The sequence below is a fragment of the Centruroides vittatus genome, unplaced genomic scaffold, assembly GCF_030686945.1.
Source record: "Centruroides vittatus isolate TY-2023 unplaced genomic scaffold, ASM3068694v2 contig_983, whole genome shotgun sequence".
Lineage (NCBI taxonomy): Eukaryota > Metazoa > Arthropoda > Arachnida > Scorpiones > Buthidae > Centruroides > Centruroides vittatus.
In genome coordinates this window covers 419,185-434,593 of record NW_027122654.1, presented here as the reverse complement: position 1 = coordinate 434,593, position 15,409 = coordinate 419,185, and the positions used below count along the sequence as shown (strand labels likewise).

Genomic DNA, 15,409 nt, shown 5'->3' with positions numbered 1-15,409 from the left:
TAAGTATAAATAAAATGAGGATTAATTAAATTTGATTTTTAAAAATTAAATAACGTCTTAATTAAACGTGTAATTAAAATTAAAATTAGTAATAATTTAATATATTAAATATAATTAAATATGCAATTAAAACATTGTAAAAAATGCAAATGTTTCTTTAATTTTTTAAAGTGAAAAATAATAAAATAATTTATAATTAAAATAAGATTTTTTTTTGCATTTTTTCAATTCTTTATAAAACAAGTAAAGTTAATTTTTTGCGAATAAATTTAATATTTAAGTATACATTCTTAATAACACGAGTAATTAAAATTAGTATTAAAATATAATAATAATAATAATAATAATTAAATTTGTAACTAAAGTTTGTAAAAATGTAATTAAATATATAATTAAAATTAAAGTTTCTAATAAAAAAAAGAGCAATTTTTTCTTTGATTTTCCAGTGGAAAACAATTTTTAAAAAATTTTTTAAAACGATTATCTACTGATATTTCCAGAAATAAAATTACATATTTAACTTAAATATGTAATTAAAATTAAAATTTTCAAAAAATGATTACAATTAAATTTGTAATTAAAATTTCTAAAAATATAATTAAATAATGCAATTGAAATTAATTAAAATATTTGATTTTAATTAATTGACTTTTTTAGTGGAAGAAAATGATAAAAATTTACAATTAAATTACAATTAAAAAAAATTTTTTTTTTCAATTTTCTATAAAAGAAATTAATTTAATTCTTTTAGAAATAAATAAATACAATTTACAGATAATTTATTTATTTATTTTTTTTTAGAAACAAAGAAAGTGAAATATATATATTTATTTTTAAATTTTATTTAAAGAATGATATATAGTCATATCCATAGTCAAAGTATATATTCATGAATTTTAACCAGGCAAAAAAAAAAAAAAAAAGGAATTTATATCTGAAAATAAATTTATTTATTTATAAAATAGAAAATTCATATTTTAAAAATACATAAATAAATTATTAAATAAATAAATAAATAATTAGCATCTAGCATGTCTCTCTCTCTCTCTCTCTCTTTCTCTTTCTTATCCAATTTAAATTGTAAATTTAAGAAATTAATAGTGATTTATACATCTTATATATAATAAAATAAGAAATTTATGTGATAAATTTAATAAAAATATATAGATATATATAATTTAAAATTTAAAATTAGAGAAATATTCAAAAAAAGTTTAAATTGGAATAAAAAAAAATATAAATTTAAAATTATGCAAGAAACTTTGTTTGAGTTTTGTATTTTTGTATATAACAAAGAAACTAAACTTAAATTTTTTTATAAATAAATAAATAAAATATATATATTTATTTATTTTTAAATATATTTTATTCTGGATTAAAAAAAAGTAGAAATATTTGGTTTATCGAAAATCCTCAATGCGGTCTGGAATATCTCTGGTTGTATCGACCTTTCTTTCGTTTCAGACCGTGATCAACGGATCTGTTTGTTGATCCGGATAGGTATTGAAGTGACATACAAGGAGGCTCTTGTTGTCTTTATTGCATATACCACTTGGACACGTACACCTGGTACTCCACATCTTCCCAACCTTCTTATTAAATGCTTGTTTAAAAAAATTCTTTTCTTTACAAAAATTGGTTATTGTTTCAAACTAAAGTTTCTTTTGTTTAAAAGAGGTAAAAAAATTAGAAATAAAATAGTTTTATTTTTAAACTTAAAAATCATTTATTAAAGACTAAAACGTGTGCAAAAAGTGATAACTATAAAACGCCATTTTTCTTAATTGTCATTTAATTTTAATTTTAATTAATTTTTTTTATCTAATTTTTTCTTTTTTTTTTTTACATTTAAATTTTAAAATCGTGTAGTGAGCTTCTTTAGAGGGCACTTTTTCAAGGGACAATGATCTCTGTCGTCAGGTGCAGCACAATCAAAGCAGTGGAGGAGTTGATGGATGTTTGCAGCGAAGCCGACTACCAGGCGCCAGACTCAGAATACTGCTGAGAAAATATAAGTTTCTACCAAAACGTCTAGGATGCTTATGTCTGCCAGACGATATGACGTCATTTCGTCACTAAAATAGTAAAATTACGTCATCGGCCAGACTAAAGCTTTTCCAGATCGCAATAAAGATGTCTGATAATAAATAACAAAAATTAATAAATGGAACGATAATTATTTTAGCGTATTTTATGACTACTTAAACTTATTTATTTTTCAAACATATAATAATTGTCTCAATAAGATGCGTGAAATGAGTTTAATAGTGATTTAAAAGTATCAAGGGGTTAAAAGATTTTATACGCTTTTAAATGTTAAATATAATCACAAAAACTCGTAAAATATTAAAAATATTAATCAATTTGTTAAACAATAGAAGTTTAATCAGTTTTATAGAGATTGGAAGTAAATGAGATGGTAATAAAGCCAATTTGTATTTCGGATGCTTCCCTGCACGGCTCGTTCGAATGAGGAGAAGCTGTTATCGCAAGGGCAAGGAAGAATCTTTCCCATTTATCCTCCTCTCGACAAAGTTAATTTAGATAAATAATTTCTTATAGTAAATTTCGTCGTATAAGCCAAGTTTTTTAATAGTAAAAAAACCAATAAAAAATCACATATATATTACAAAGGGGAAGAAAAATGTTTCCGGTAATATGTGGACGGTTTCATATCTTCAGAGTGTTATTTGTGGGACTGTTTCACCATTTAGAAGCTGTAAAGAAAGAAGAAATAAAATCTAGAGCAATGATTGAATTATGCCATCACGTGATACGAAGAGAGCATATCGTCCTGGCATCACTCCAACCGTGAGTCATCATTTGCTTTTTAACAACACAACATGAAAAGAAAAATAAAATAAACTAGGAAAGACTAGCCATTTGCTTACTTGTCTCACAATTCCATTTTCTTACTTTTTAAATAAATAAATATATATATATATATATATATATATAAGCATGTATATAAAATCTTCTAACATATAAGAATGCATCTATTGTCTACTTAAAAATAAAAAAAAAATAAAAAATAAAAATAATAAAAAAATTAAAAATAAGATAAGAGAAAATGAGTTTTTAAAGAGTTGGTTCCATTTGTTAATAATGTCGTTTAAATGAGCTACTTAAATCTTTCTGGATAAAATATTTTCCAAAAATAATTTTGAACTTGATCCATAATTGATTTAAAAAATATAAGATAAAAAAATAAAATAAAATTGAATATTTTTACGTCATTTAAAAATATAATTATATATTTATCTAAATTTAGAATCGGCTGACATCATTAAAATTACATCAAAAACTATAAGAGAGTCAATAATAAAAATGTTAAGCTGTCAGAAATATTAATATACGTTCCCACACTTGATGATAAATAACTATCAGCGGGAAAGATGTTGAAGAGTAGATCCATCAATCAACGTCCGAAATACATTTGTCATGAAATGTTGCTAATAGGTAATAAAGAAGACATCTGCTACTATAAAAATGCACTGTGAGCGCGTATCGTACCACAATCGGCGTATACACACATTCTCTTTAATGTTTTTCTGTTGTTGTTTCGTAGCAAAGAATGGATGATGTGCAATAATAGAAAAGGAACAATGTACTGAGCTCGAACACTATCAAAAAAGTAGTATTAATAATAGTATACGATGACTTCTAATGATCATCAATCTTGGCCTCTCCTGATCGAACGTCTTAACCATTGCAATATATTTACTAGACCGTTCCGAATTTTCGAGGATCGTACGGGAATATCCAGAGATGTATGGTTTGTAGTGTTTTTAGTATGTTTAGTAGCGTCTTTTTTAACTGGGACGTCGTCGGAGAGGATGGCAAATTGTCTGGCCATCGTATATCCATCGTTTAAGAGGTGAGTCATTCTGTAGATTTGAAGTTTTCTGGATTATTTTCAAACATTTTTGTAGCATTTATCTGGTAGAATATGGAAATCAGAAAGATTATTTCGTTCTGTTAAATTACTGGATGATATTTTCTCTAATTGTGTTACTAGAAGGACAATCGTCGACTGTTATAAACAGTTTTTTCCCATTGTATTACTTATTAAAAGTAAGTTTGTTAGGTGTTTAAAAGGTTGAGACTTAGGTAATGTTCTTGCGCTTCTTTCTAGTGTTGTCTGTTATCCTGGATATACTCAGAAAATGGCTCCCGTGTGGCTTATTCTTATCTGGTTCTTCCGTTATATAAAGTTTTTTGGAAACGAAAATTAGGAGACGGTAAATGGAATTGTTTAAATTAAATGTTTATGTATCAGAATTAATGTGATAAATTTTACAGAATTGTCTATTGTACCTGTACATTCGAATTTATCAAAGGCATTAGTAGAGGGTAGTTTCAGAGAGCGTGATAAGACTACTTCTAACATAGAAAGTTATAGTACAGAAACGGAAGAAACTGAACAAGTATCAGAATGTGATAAAATTTCTGAAGATGTAAAGGAAAATAATGATTTGGTTGATGCAAATGTGGATAATCCAGTAAATTATCAAGAACAGGTTAAGATGTCATATGATAGCATCAACAAAGAAGAAAGGAAGATGAGAAGGAAGTTACTGATGATGTAAATTATGAAGCAAAATTGGATAATCTTAAATTAAAAATCACAGAAACAGTAGAGCGAGGGCTGACAGAAGATGAATATATTGTAACTCCTACGAAATTTCAGTATGCTGAGAAAAAACTGATGATGCTAATGATGACGATTAAAATTATGTTAATTATATACAAAACTACAAAACTGATACATTTAAGAATACAAAATATTTATTTATGATTAATTGTGGAATAAGAATCTTTTAACTTATCTTTGAAAATTATTGTGTGTGTTTTAGTATGTTTTATAATAAGGTATTAATACACAAAACACAATTATTAAAAAAATAAAACACAAATTATTTGATGAAAATATGAATTAAAATTTTAATTTTCATTTCTGAAAGACATCAGAGAGGAATTTTTTTATCTTTCTTTTTTTCCATTTTGAAGAAATTTTTTTAAGTTTCTTTTTTTTTCCATGAAGTACACAACAAATAGCAAATTCAAAAATTTTCACATGTTACACATGCACACTTGTACGGTTTACAATAAAGTAAAACATTATTTTTTTAGTATTCAGACAACAGTTAAAGATGCAGATATGGAGAAAATACACACCACAGATGTTGCAAAGACTTCAAATCTCTTCTTTCTATCTCTCAACAGATCAAACTGTCGACCTGTTGATTGTCCTTGGATATTTTATATATATTTATATATTTTTTAAATTTTTTCGGCGACCATTCCCGATAGGTCAGAACAACATACTTGCAGCATTCTTTAAACATGATAACTCTTCACCAATCACAGGTAGACAAGAGGCACCAATTAACATGATATTAAATTACGGTACAAACTTCAACAGTTATATATAGAATGTGGCAACCAATATACTAAAATATGAAAATGGGAGAATCTAACATTTCGTAAAATTCCTTCTAACATACGAATCTCTTCTCGCCTTCAATAGATATCGTCTAGAACAAAGTTATATATTTTAACAACACTGTACAACATTGCTTTTGATAAAGCTTCTAACAAAGTATATTTTTTTAAAACTCTTTGATGTGAATGGACTATGTTTATTGTGTGGATCTGAACTTTCTAAATGGATTGAAAGAAAATTTAAAATGTTCTTAAATGTTTCGTGATAAAATTTGGAGTTGACCCCTTACTAAAATTTTTATTTTCTGAATCTAGAATCGAAGTCTATGAGCCTTTTTTGACTAGAAAAGTTGGACAAAAAATCAAAAGGATAAAGAAAAGTAAGCAAAATAAAATTACGAAAGGTGAAAATTTCACGACGACATATATATTACTGCAGATCCAAACAGTGGGATCGTTTGTACTAATGTGCTGTATGAATGACGTAATGTACGTCATATCATTGTCATATATAAAGAGACAATATATTGACCAAATATTATTGGTTAGATCCATTCTGGAATTCATTAAAAAGAGGGAATGGTATTCAAAAGTATACAACGTGTATTTGATACTAAGGTAAAGAATTATGCAAACCACCTACTACAAAAAGCAGGAAACAAAAGAAAATGGAAACTATAATACAAAATATACTCACTGTATTGAATGATTGTAAACATAAAAAATAACTACTAGATGATAACTTAGATAAATATTTACACCAATCTCAACTTAAAAATGTACATATCAAGTGGAAGAAGCTACATAGAAGTGTGTGACAATCTAAGACATCTGGACCCGTTTGTATATTTTAGTAGTAAATTTTTTTATTATTATGACAAAGTACCCTGTTCCGAGAGCTACGTTGGTTCCTGATAGTAAACAATATTGATATATCTTTCGAGATCCAGATGAATTAGTTGGTGATAATGTGATACATCAACATAATATCTAAGAAAACAAGTAACCACACATGGAAAAAGGGGGAACTAACAAAGGCACTGACACCAAACTCTTATAATATTTATGTACAGGCATGTTCTCATATGACCTAACAACTATTTTTTTTTTTTTTACTATCTTTCTACTTTTCTACCTAATTCTCATCACAGTCTTCGATCATTAGCATCCTTAGAGAATTGTTAAATTGTGAACAATCAAGAACTTCACCTCTCTCAAAAATCAAACATTTAACAATGAAAATAAACACATACATGTCCGATATGCTGAAATTTTTTTAGTCTTGCCAGGACACTTTTTTTGGCACGTTTAAGATTGTTTAATATATCTACTTATAACTATCTAGCTAATTATCTACATATATATATACTTATGTATATTATATATATATATATATATATACACATATATATATATACATATAAATATATATATATATATATATATATATATGTATATATATATATATTATAATTATATATGCATACATATGTCTAGCATTGTACATATATATAATTTTCTTCAGTTTAATTTCATTTATATCTAACATCTGCGTGTATTTTTAAGGGGAATCTGCCATCCAAATCACGCAATATAGATCAATATTATGAAAAACACTGGGAGGAAAAACATTTCAGAACATTAAAAGCCAATCATCCTATATTGTGAAATTTCATTTATAAATAATTTTCCTGAAAAGATGGTGGAGTGTTTTGGGAATGTGCAAGAATTGTTAGTAGTGGGTGACAATGCCTGGAAGCAAAACACATCCAGCTCTCACTGTAGAGAGAAGAAAGAATTACAGAGACGGAAAGAACGATATATCGGGTGTCAACTAGATAAATGTAGAAACATCTTCATGATCCTTGGCTGGTGGATACTGAAGGAGGTTGAATTTTAGTACTGAGTCTTGATAGCCTTGGTTCTAAACATAGAGACAGTTGATACAATTCTTCATCTGGTAACATGTGACTGGTGTCAAGAAGATAATTAACAGCCTAAAAAGTAAAGAAATAAAAGAAGAATTATGCTTTTATCATATAAAAATTATTGATTTAAACTGCATAATTATAATAGTATTCAATTGAATAAAAAATGTATACAAGTTGCTTCAAAAAGTTCTAGAATTTAATTTTCCTACAAATTATAGTTTTGGTAAAATACTTTATATTTTTGTAATTTTTTTCAGTTGTTATGTACAGTACACTCTCCAATAACTATAAAGGTCTAGGAAGCATTTTTAAAAATGATTTTTCTCCACTTCTCAAAACCATGCTAGCACACTGAGTCTAAAGAAAGTATCAGATCTTATTTTGAATGACAATTTACTTGAAAAATAGGCATCTTTACAAGTAATATTAATCAGTTTAATGACAAAAATTCTTGCATTTCTTGATGGTCTTCAGTCACCAACAGTTGACACAAAAACAATGAGTTGTTAAACATTTGTGTATGTCACAACATGCAACATTTGGTGGCAACTTCAAACAGAAATTCAAACTTTAGATATAATTTCTTCTGTTATTCTTTGCAGTTTTTGCAACTTTGACAATGTTTGCATTATTTGTTGAAGTTAATGGCCAGCCTGAGAAAAGACATCAACATTTTCACAGTCATTATGGAAATGCTTGTCACCAGCACCAGGTGCTGGTGCTGGTGCTGGTGCTTCTTCATTTATGCATTACTATATGGTTGCTGCAAGTATTAACAATGTCTGTGTGATGATTTTCTTAACACAAAATACAAAATTTTATGTTAATTCTCTACTCAATTACATTTTTTTGAAATGCAATAAAAATAAGTGTGCAACAAGGTGGCATCTGACACTAAAGTCACACATTCTGCCTAACTATAAGTGGTCTATTATTTGCACAGTATCTGTTCCCAAATAATTTTACAACAAATTCAGTTATTCTGTTATTGTATGCATATTATTGGTACTATTCTGCAACTTTTTGAAGCACTGTATTTTAAATGTTTATTTATTAGCAAGAAAATAAATAATAAATCATTTTTAGAATCAATACAAAGAAATTTGAAAATTGTAACAAAAATTATAAAGTGTTAGTGACCACATCCACAATGGTACCACTGCAGATAGAGAATAAACCCTTAAATACTGTATACACACGATTCTCATATTGAAATCAACTAAATAAATTAAGAAAAAAATTAATAACTGTGGGTATCTTTTTCCTACAGTTATTAATTTGTTTCTAATTTATTTAAGAAACAAAGAGAATAAACCCTTAAATACTGTATACACACGATTCTCATATTGAAATCAACTAAATAAATTAAGAAAAAAATTAATAACTGTGGGTATCTTTTTCCTACAGTTATTAATTTGTTTCTTAATTTATTTAGTTACAAAAGTAAGGGGACCAAGAGACCCTCCATTGTTATGCTACTGATAATAATATTACATTAAATTGCAATTTGTGTCTTAAGTCGTAATTAAATTGTTAAACAAGCAATTTTTTCTGTGAAAATTGCTCTTTTAATCAACCAATTTTAAAATTTAAATAAATTTAAAACTTTAATCCTGATGGCAGAGAACATTTATTTTTGTATTGAATCTTTACTTCTAATGCGAAATAGAAAATTTAATATTGCTAGACTAAGTAAAGATCATCAAAATTTCCATATTGTATAGAGTTTTCATCACTTACCATATATTTTTTGCAATGGTCATGATATTTTCATAAAGGCAAATGGTCTACCAGATAACATCAGGCTATAATATGGCTACTATTTAATAATTAAATATTAACCATATTATGGCACAATATAATCTGGCAAATTGTGTGGCCTTAATCAAAAATTGAGTTAAATTTCATAATGAAAAACTTTTCACTTCACTAATGATAAAGACAAACTTTAATCATCATTGTAAATAGAACCATTGCAGCAATAAACAGGCTCAACAGATCATTTCATAAGCACAGCTGAAATGATTTTTACAACAGTTGGAGAAATTTAAAAATTTTATTCAAATTTTCAGTCTTAATGCACTTTTCAACATTATATAATAACTTTTTAATAAACATCAACCAATTAAAATGAATTGTTTTTAATTCTCTGTACATTTTTCTTTTCTTTCTTCAGAAATCTCTCCTAACATTTTGACCATTACATTAAGAATTATAACCAAACTATCCTTTATGTCTTGCCTCATTTTTAAATTACGGTGGTGCCTCGTATAACGTACGCCTCGAATAACGGACGCTGTGAACAACGAACTTTCTGTTTGGCCGTTACGTGACTCGAACAACGGACTTTCCAGCATAATTGGTGACTGCTCCATGGGTGCGTTCTTTAATAGCGGTCGCTCTGCATCTCCGCTACTATGGGAATGCGCTGCTGTTTGTAGGCATTTAGGAACGACGGTGAAAGAAAGAAAGATGGCGGCGCCCGCACTATCGATAGTATCGTGATGGAGGAATCTATAATTCTAAAATATGAGCTTTTAAAGGCAAAAGAAGGGTCCCAATTGTAAAATTTAACCATAAAATGGATTATTTGTTGAAAGAGCATTGAAAAATAGCCACGAATAAAATTAGAATGCCGGCTACCATTCGATAAAAATTTGTAAAGACACTTACACCTGCGCTAACTCGCGCTTTCACAATTTCTGAATTTTCATTCATAAAACCACATAATGGACCCGGAAACGAAACTATCTGAGCAATGGAGGATGCCATGTTGCTTTCCACCATAAACTACTGCTACAAGCAGCCATTTTTGCCATCCAACAGTGCGCACTCCCATTGGAATTTAGGAACGCATTCCGCAGGAATTTTTAAACGGATGTCGCTCGCGCAGAGTTACACGGAGGAATAAAAGAACGCACCCCATGTTCATTTTTTTATGATACAGTAAGGTTATTTTATGCTGCGGAATGAATTAGATGTTTTAACATGTATTTCTATGGGAAAATGCGTTTTGTATAACAGATGTTTCACTTAACGGACGTGCACCTGGAACAGATTAAGTACGTTATATGAGGCACCACTGTATATAATTAATCATCTTATAAAAATACACATTTTAAAAATTCATTCTTTAGATAAACATAGAAGTAAAGAAATAATACATAATTACTAAAACTCATTTACATCAAATTTATATTTGTAAGATATAAAAAGCTGATAATTTGTAAATAAAATTACTCAGCTTTAGTATTTATAAACGCAAATTAATATTTTATATAAATTAATAATTACAAGTAGTATATGTCATTATTTTCTGTGTAATATTTTCATATTAAAATTTTCTTTACCTTTGGATTTATCTCTATTTTATAAGGTGTTTGCTGGAAGTGCCGAATTTCTCTAATTACATGAGCAATCTGTAAAAATTTATAGAAGTTTTGTTAATTTTGAATCTATAAAGAATATAATTTATAAAAATTTTTAGTTGTTACCTAGATCATAAATTGAAAAATGAAAATATTATGCTTGTATGTTAACACACACCTACAATCAAACCTCAACATAGCACCTTCCCATATAGCATCATCTCATAAAAAGCCAATGAATATTCATGAATGGATCTTCTTAAATATTAAGTAGAGAATGCTTTGGTCTCTAAGAATTACTATATGTACAATTTGCATTGCAAAGGGCATCACTGTCAAGTCATGTGACTCAAACTTTCAAACTTGTGCATAGACTTCATTGTTTTTTATAATTTTTATTTATTGAGGTCCTTTGATTTAGTGCCACATTCAATTTAGTGAGAATTTTGGAGGCAAACAAATTGCAGTGCTACATCAAGATTTGACTCTATATATTATATGTACTATATGTAATCCATATTTTACTGTATTTTCAATCCAAAAATTATCTTAAATATTATAATAAACAATCTTAATTATGCTGGAATTTTTTTATTCATTAATTCATATCTTTCTGTAAATCATTATTCCTCAATTTTCGATTTTAAAACATTAAATCTTCAAAAATATGTAATTTTGAAAAGTTAAAATTCTGCAAAGCTAAGCTATCATAATATAAAATTTACTGAATTCTGCCACATAATTCTTGCTGATATAAATTTTTATCTGCCAATTGCTTATACCAAGAGATTAGTAAATCTGCAGGAATCTATAATTAGCATTCTAAATCATAACTCAACCGAAGATACCTGTCACACCTCAACCTAATAGACTTATACCTGATTCATAGTAACTATTTAATTCATTTTAATTGTATGAAGATAAAATTCTGATGACAAATCTTATTTTCTATGCATTTTCAATCTTATATTCCATGTTAACTAATTACTGAAATATTTATTACAGAATACTACAATACAAAATTGATAAATTTATCGTCAATAATTAATAAAAGTATAGAATTACTTTAAAAGTACAGTACATATAATAATAGAGAAAATTTATACAAAGTTTTATACAAAATTCCTCAACTTAATACACTAACTGTAATTTCAATAATTACTTTCTTAATATATTGCATATGTCTATAACTATCTAATGTCTGATAATACACTTTGAATGACTCATTAAAGTTTAAAATATTCAATATAAAATGTCTTCCTCTGAATTATATTTTACATTTTCATAAAATTGTATGTCTTAAATTAAAATAAAAAAAAATAAACAAACATAAAATGGATTTGTCAATATTATTCAATTTGAAATTTGAATAAAAATTCTAAATTCTAAATCATTGATAAAGCTACGGTATAAATTCCAAATTGAATTGCAATTAAATTAAATTATATATATTGTCTACATTAAATTAGTTGTAAAGTTTCCTTCTGAGACAAATAATTCTAATGGAATAACATCAAATATTTTATATTGAGGTTAAATAAATATCATTAATTTTATTTACTTGTACCCAGATGACTAATTTAAGAACTGATAAATTATATTTGCTGCCTTTAAAATAATTAAATATTGAGTAATGATATAAAAAGTCAAACAAATTTAAATTGTTTGATTCAAAAAATATATTTTTAAACATTAAATAAAAATTAATGTTTTTGCTAATTTATAAATACTTAGCAAAGAAGTAATACTAAAAGAATTTATGGTCTAAAATCTTGTTTTCTAAATTGTCTACCGAGATATATTTAAATACACTAATATAATAGTACTATTTTTATCCTTTCTTCACCATGAAGTTTGCACTCGGGTTGTTAAAGTTTTAAAAAAAATTAATTATACTTGCATCTTTATTCTAGAAATGCATTTCAAATTCGTCTTTCTCAACAACTCCTATACTATACTATATTATCATTTCTCTCTATTTTAATGAAAGTTAATAATAATATGAACTTTATAAAAAATACTCATAAAATAAATAATTATAAAAAAATGTTTTGATAAAATTTGTTTGCATTCTCAATTTTAAATCACTCATAATTAATTTAAAGAATCATACTAAGTTAAGAAAAATAAATAGTCTAATTACAATTAAAAACTTTTAAATTAAAAAATAAATTTTATTCAGATTGGCTGTTTGTTCATTTTCATTAAAATATGATTTATTGCAATTATATACATTTTTTTTTAAAGTAAACAATAATTTAATAATTTTAAACTAACAAATAATTACACTGTCTTAAATACAGTGTAATTATTATAATAGCTTTCACTACTCTTTTTAAAGACCTTTTGTTATATTTTCTGTATTTATTTTACTATTTTCTATCATAAAATTAAAATTATTCCTTTATTAAAATGTTAACAAATAAAAAATTATTATTTAGAATACTTTAATTCAAAATTTTATTTTAAAATTAACTGTTTTTTCTTCAAATTATTATTATTATTCATTAAACTTTAAATGTTATATTATTTATATTAAAATATAAGTTTAATCTTTTTCATTTATCAGTTCTTCATTTAAACTCATGATATTTATCTTTACTTATGGTATTTTTTAAATTATTGTATAAATGTATACTACATTAAATTAGATTCTAAATTAGATTGTTTTTTCTATACTCAATTATAGAGAATCCAATCTAATTTATTCTATTAAGTATCCATATGTGAATATAAATGTTATATTTAAACAAAGTTTAATATATTTCAATATATGTGTAAAATCAAGCAAGTGAGCTGTATGGTTATATCTCATAATTTAATTAGTCTGGAAGCAAAGATCAAACAGAAGTTCAAGAAGCATAATTGGCAATGCATAGGCATGGTAAACAGAAATTATGAGTTCAAGACCCATTCTAGATCAATCTTTTCTTCCAAAATAATCTAAATTAATACATTTATTTCTGTTAGTAATAATTATTACATTTAATATATGATGATGGCATGATCACCTTTACTCCAAATTATATAATATCTGTACAATTGATTAGCCAAGTTCTAGCCTGATAGGCAATGTAGTTCTGTCATTTAATTATTAATATATTTTATTTTGATTGAATGAATTGACTTTGAAGAAAAAATATTGTATTAATTTTTTGATATAAGGAACTGTCTAGTGATTACATGTACAGTTTTTTGAACCACTTTTGATTCCAATTGCCCTGCTGTGTACAATGATGTAATTTTGATAAACCCTTTTCCTTTAATTTCATGTACTGTACAGTACAACAGTTCATGGATCTCCCAATATAAAAAAATATTTTTAGAAGTTTTTAAACTGATAGCTAATTCACATGATTAGCAAGTAGGCTTATAAAAACAAATTTATATGACACTAATACCACTTAAAAAAAACTTAAAGTAGAAAGTGCCTCAACTCACTCTCTTTCCATTGTATACAATGATTTACTTTTCACCACCCCCTTAAACTATACATGTAATTAATGAATGTCCTCTAATACAGCTCCATACCTAATGTTTGTATTGAAGCAATATAAAAAAAAAATATAGTTACAAATAAAACAATATCATAGAAATTAAGTTTTAATCAAATAATAAATTGAAAAATTAATTACCAATAATTAATTATGTATAATAACTTAATTTTGATGTGATTTAAATCAATTATTTTATACACATAATTGTCATTCATTAATTAGTGTAGTCTATAATCCAAATTCTTTTTAATTAAGTTAAGTTTCATTTTTATATATCTGTTCTAAGATAATATTAAGAAGCTAATATATAAATTAAAACTGAGCTGAACTCTAATTGTGTAACAGTAAATTTATGTTCAATGTAATACACTCATGAAACTAACAAACAGGACTGAATGCAAAATGAACAAACTACCTAAGTAAAGAAATTAGAAATACTAACAACAGCAAACATATGCATGGATTAGTGTGTGTTAAATGTAAAGCTAGATAATCTACCAAATTATTGAGCTACAATAATGAAAAGTTAATAATTAGATACAAAGTAATTTGTCTAGTAGGAGGTTAGGCCAACATCTTGTGATAATTTTAATAATCACATTAATTAAGTATTAAAATTATCACAAGATGGTGGACTAATCACTTATCTCTATATAAATTACCTCATATCTAATTATTAACTTAGTGTTATTATAAACCAATAATTCAGCAATCATCTGGCTTTAATTAAAGTAATCTGGTTTGTGGAGTTGTTTATACATATATGTTAAAAGTTTTTATTTGAATAATGGTATTAGTTATGTAGTGTATAAACAGTTTTAAAATAAAGAGAGTTTACCATTCGCATTTTGGAAAAATTGAGCAAGCCTTCTTCAGTAAAATTTGGTGTTCCTTCTTCTATGAAAGAGAGGTCGGTCAAGTACATGCCTAAATATGGAATACACGGTGGATCACATCTATAAAGAAATTTAATTTATTAAAATTAAAAACTTATTAAAATAAAAAAGAGAAGTGTAGAAATAGTTAATAAACAAAACTTACTTATGTAAAGCATCTCTCATATTTCTAAATCGTCCATCAGCAGAAACTAATGCTTGCAGTTTATCAACAGTTTGTTTGTTCTGATAAAAATCATAAATTATAAATAGGTAATATATTGTATATATGT

The 15,409-nt window shown here is 26.1% G+C and overlaps 2 protein-coding genes across 3 annotated transcripts in view; one reads left to right on the top strand and one right to left on the bottom strand.

The window, feature by feature from the left end:
• The first annotated feature begins 3,440 nt into the window (after nt 1-3,440).
• Nucleotides 3,441-4,697, top strand: LOC136985929 (receptor expression-enhancing protein 5-like). Of its 2 annotated transcripts, none has more exons than XM_067283331.1 (5): nt 3,441-3,459; nt 3,569-3,877; nt 3,933-4,074; nt 4,136-4,241; nt 4,303-4,697. In XM_067283331.1, the coding sequence occupies exons 2-5, from the start codon at nt 3,657-3,659 to the stop codon at nt 4,587-4,589; spliced, it is 756 nt and encodes a 251-aa protein (XP_067139432.1). In that variant the 5' UTR covers nt 3,441-3,459; nt 3,569-3,656; the 3' UTR covers nt 4,590-4,697. The 2 variants fall into 2 exon arrangements, with proteins under 2 accessions (XP_067139432.1, XP_067139433.1); XM_067283332.1 differs by lacking the exon at nt 3,441-3,459 and having other exon boundaries at nt 3,596-3,637; nt 3,728-3,877.
• A 2,185-nt stretch (nt 4,698-6,882) lies between these two features.
• LOC136985944 (ras-specific guanine nucleotide-releasing factor 2-like) overlaps nt 6,883-15,409 on the bottom strand; it is a 138,037-nt gene continuing 129,510 nt past the window's right edge. The window contains 4 exon segments of the mRNA XM_067283361.1: nt 6,883-7,442; nt 10,727-10,795; nt 15,080-15,197; nt 15,283-15,362. Coding sequence (XP_067139462.1) covers nt 7,302-7,442; nt 10,727-10,795; nt 15,080-15,197; nt 15,283-15,362 — 408 coding nt within the window. The 3' untranslated portion in view covers nt 6,883-7,301.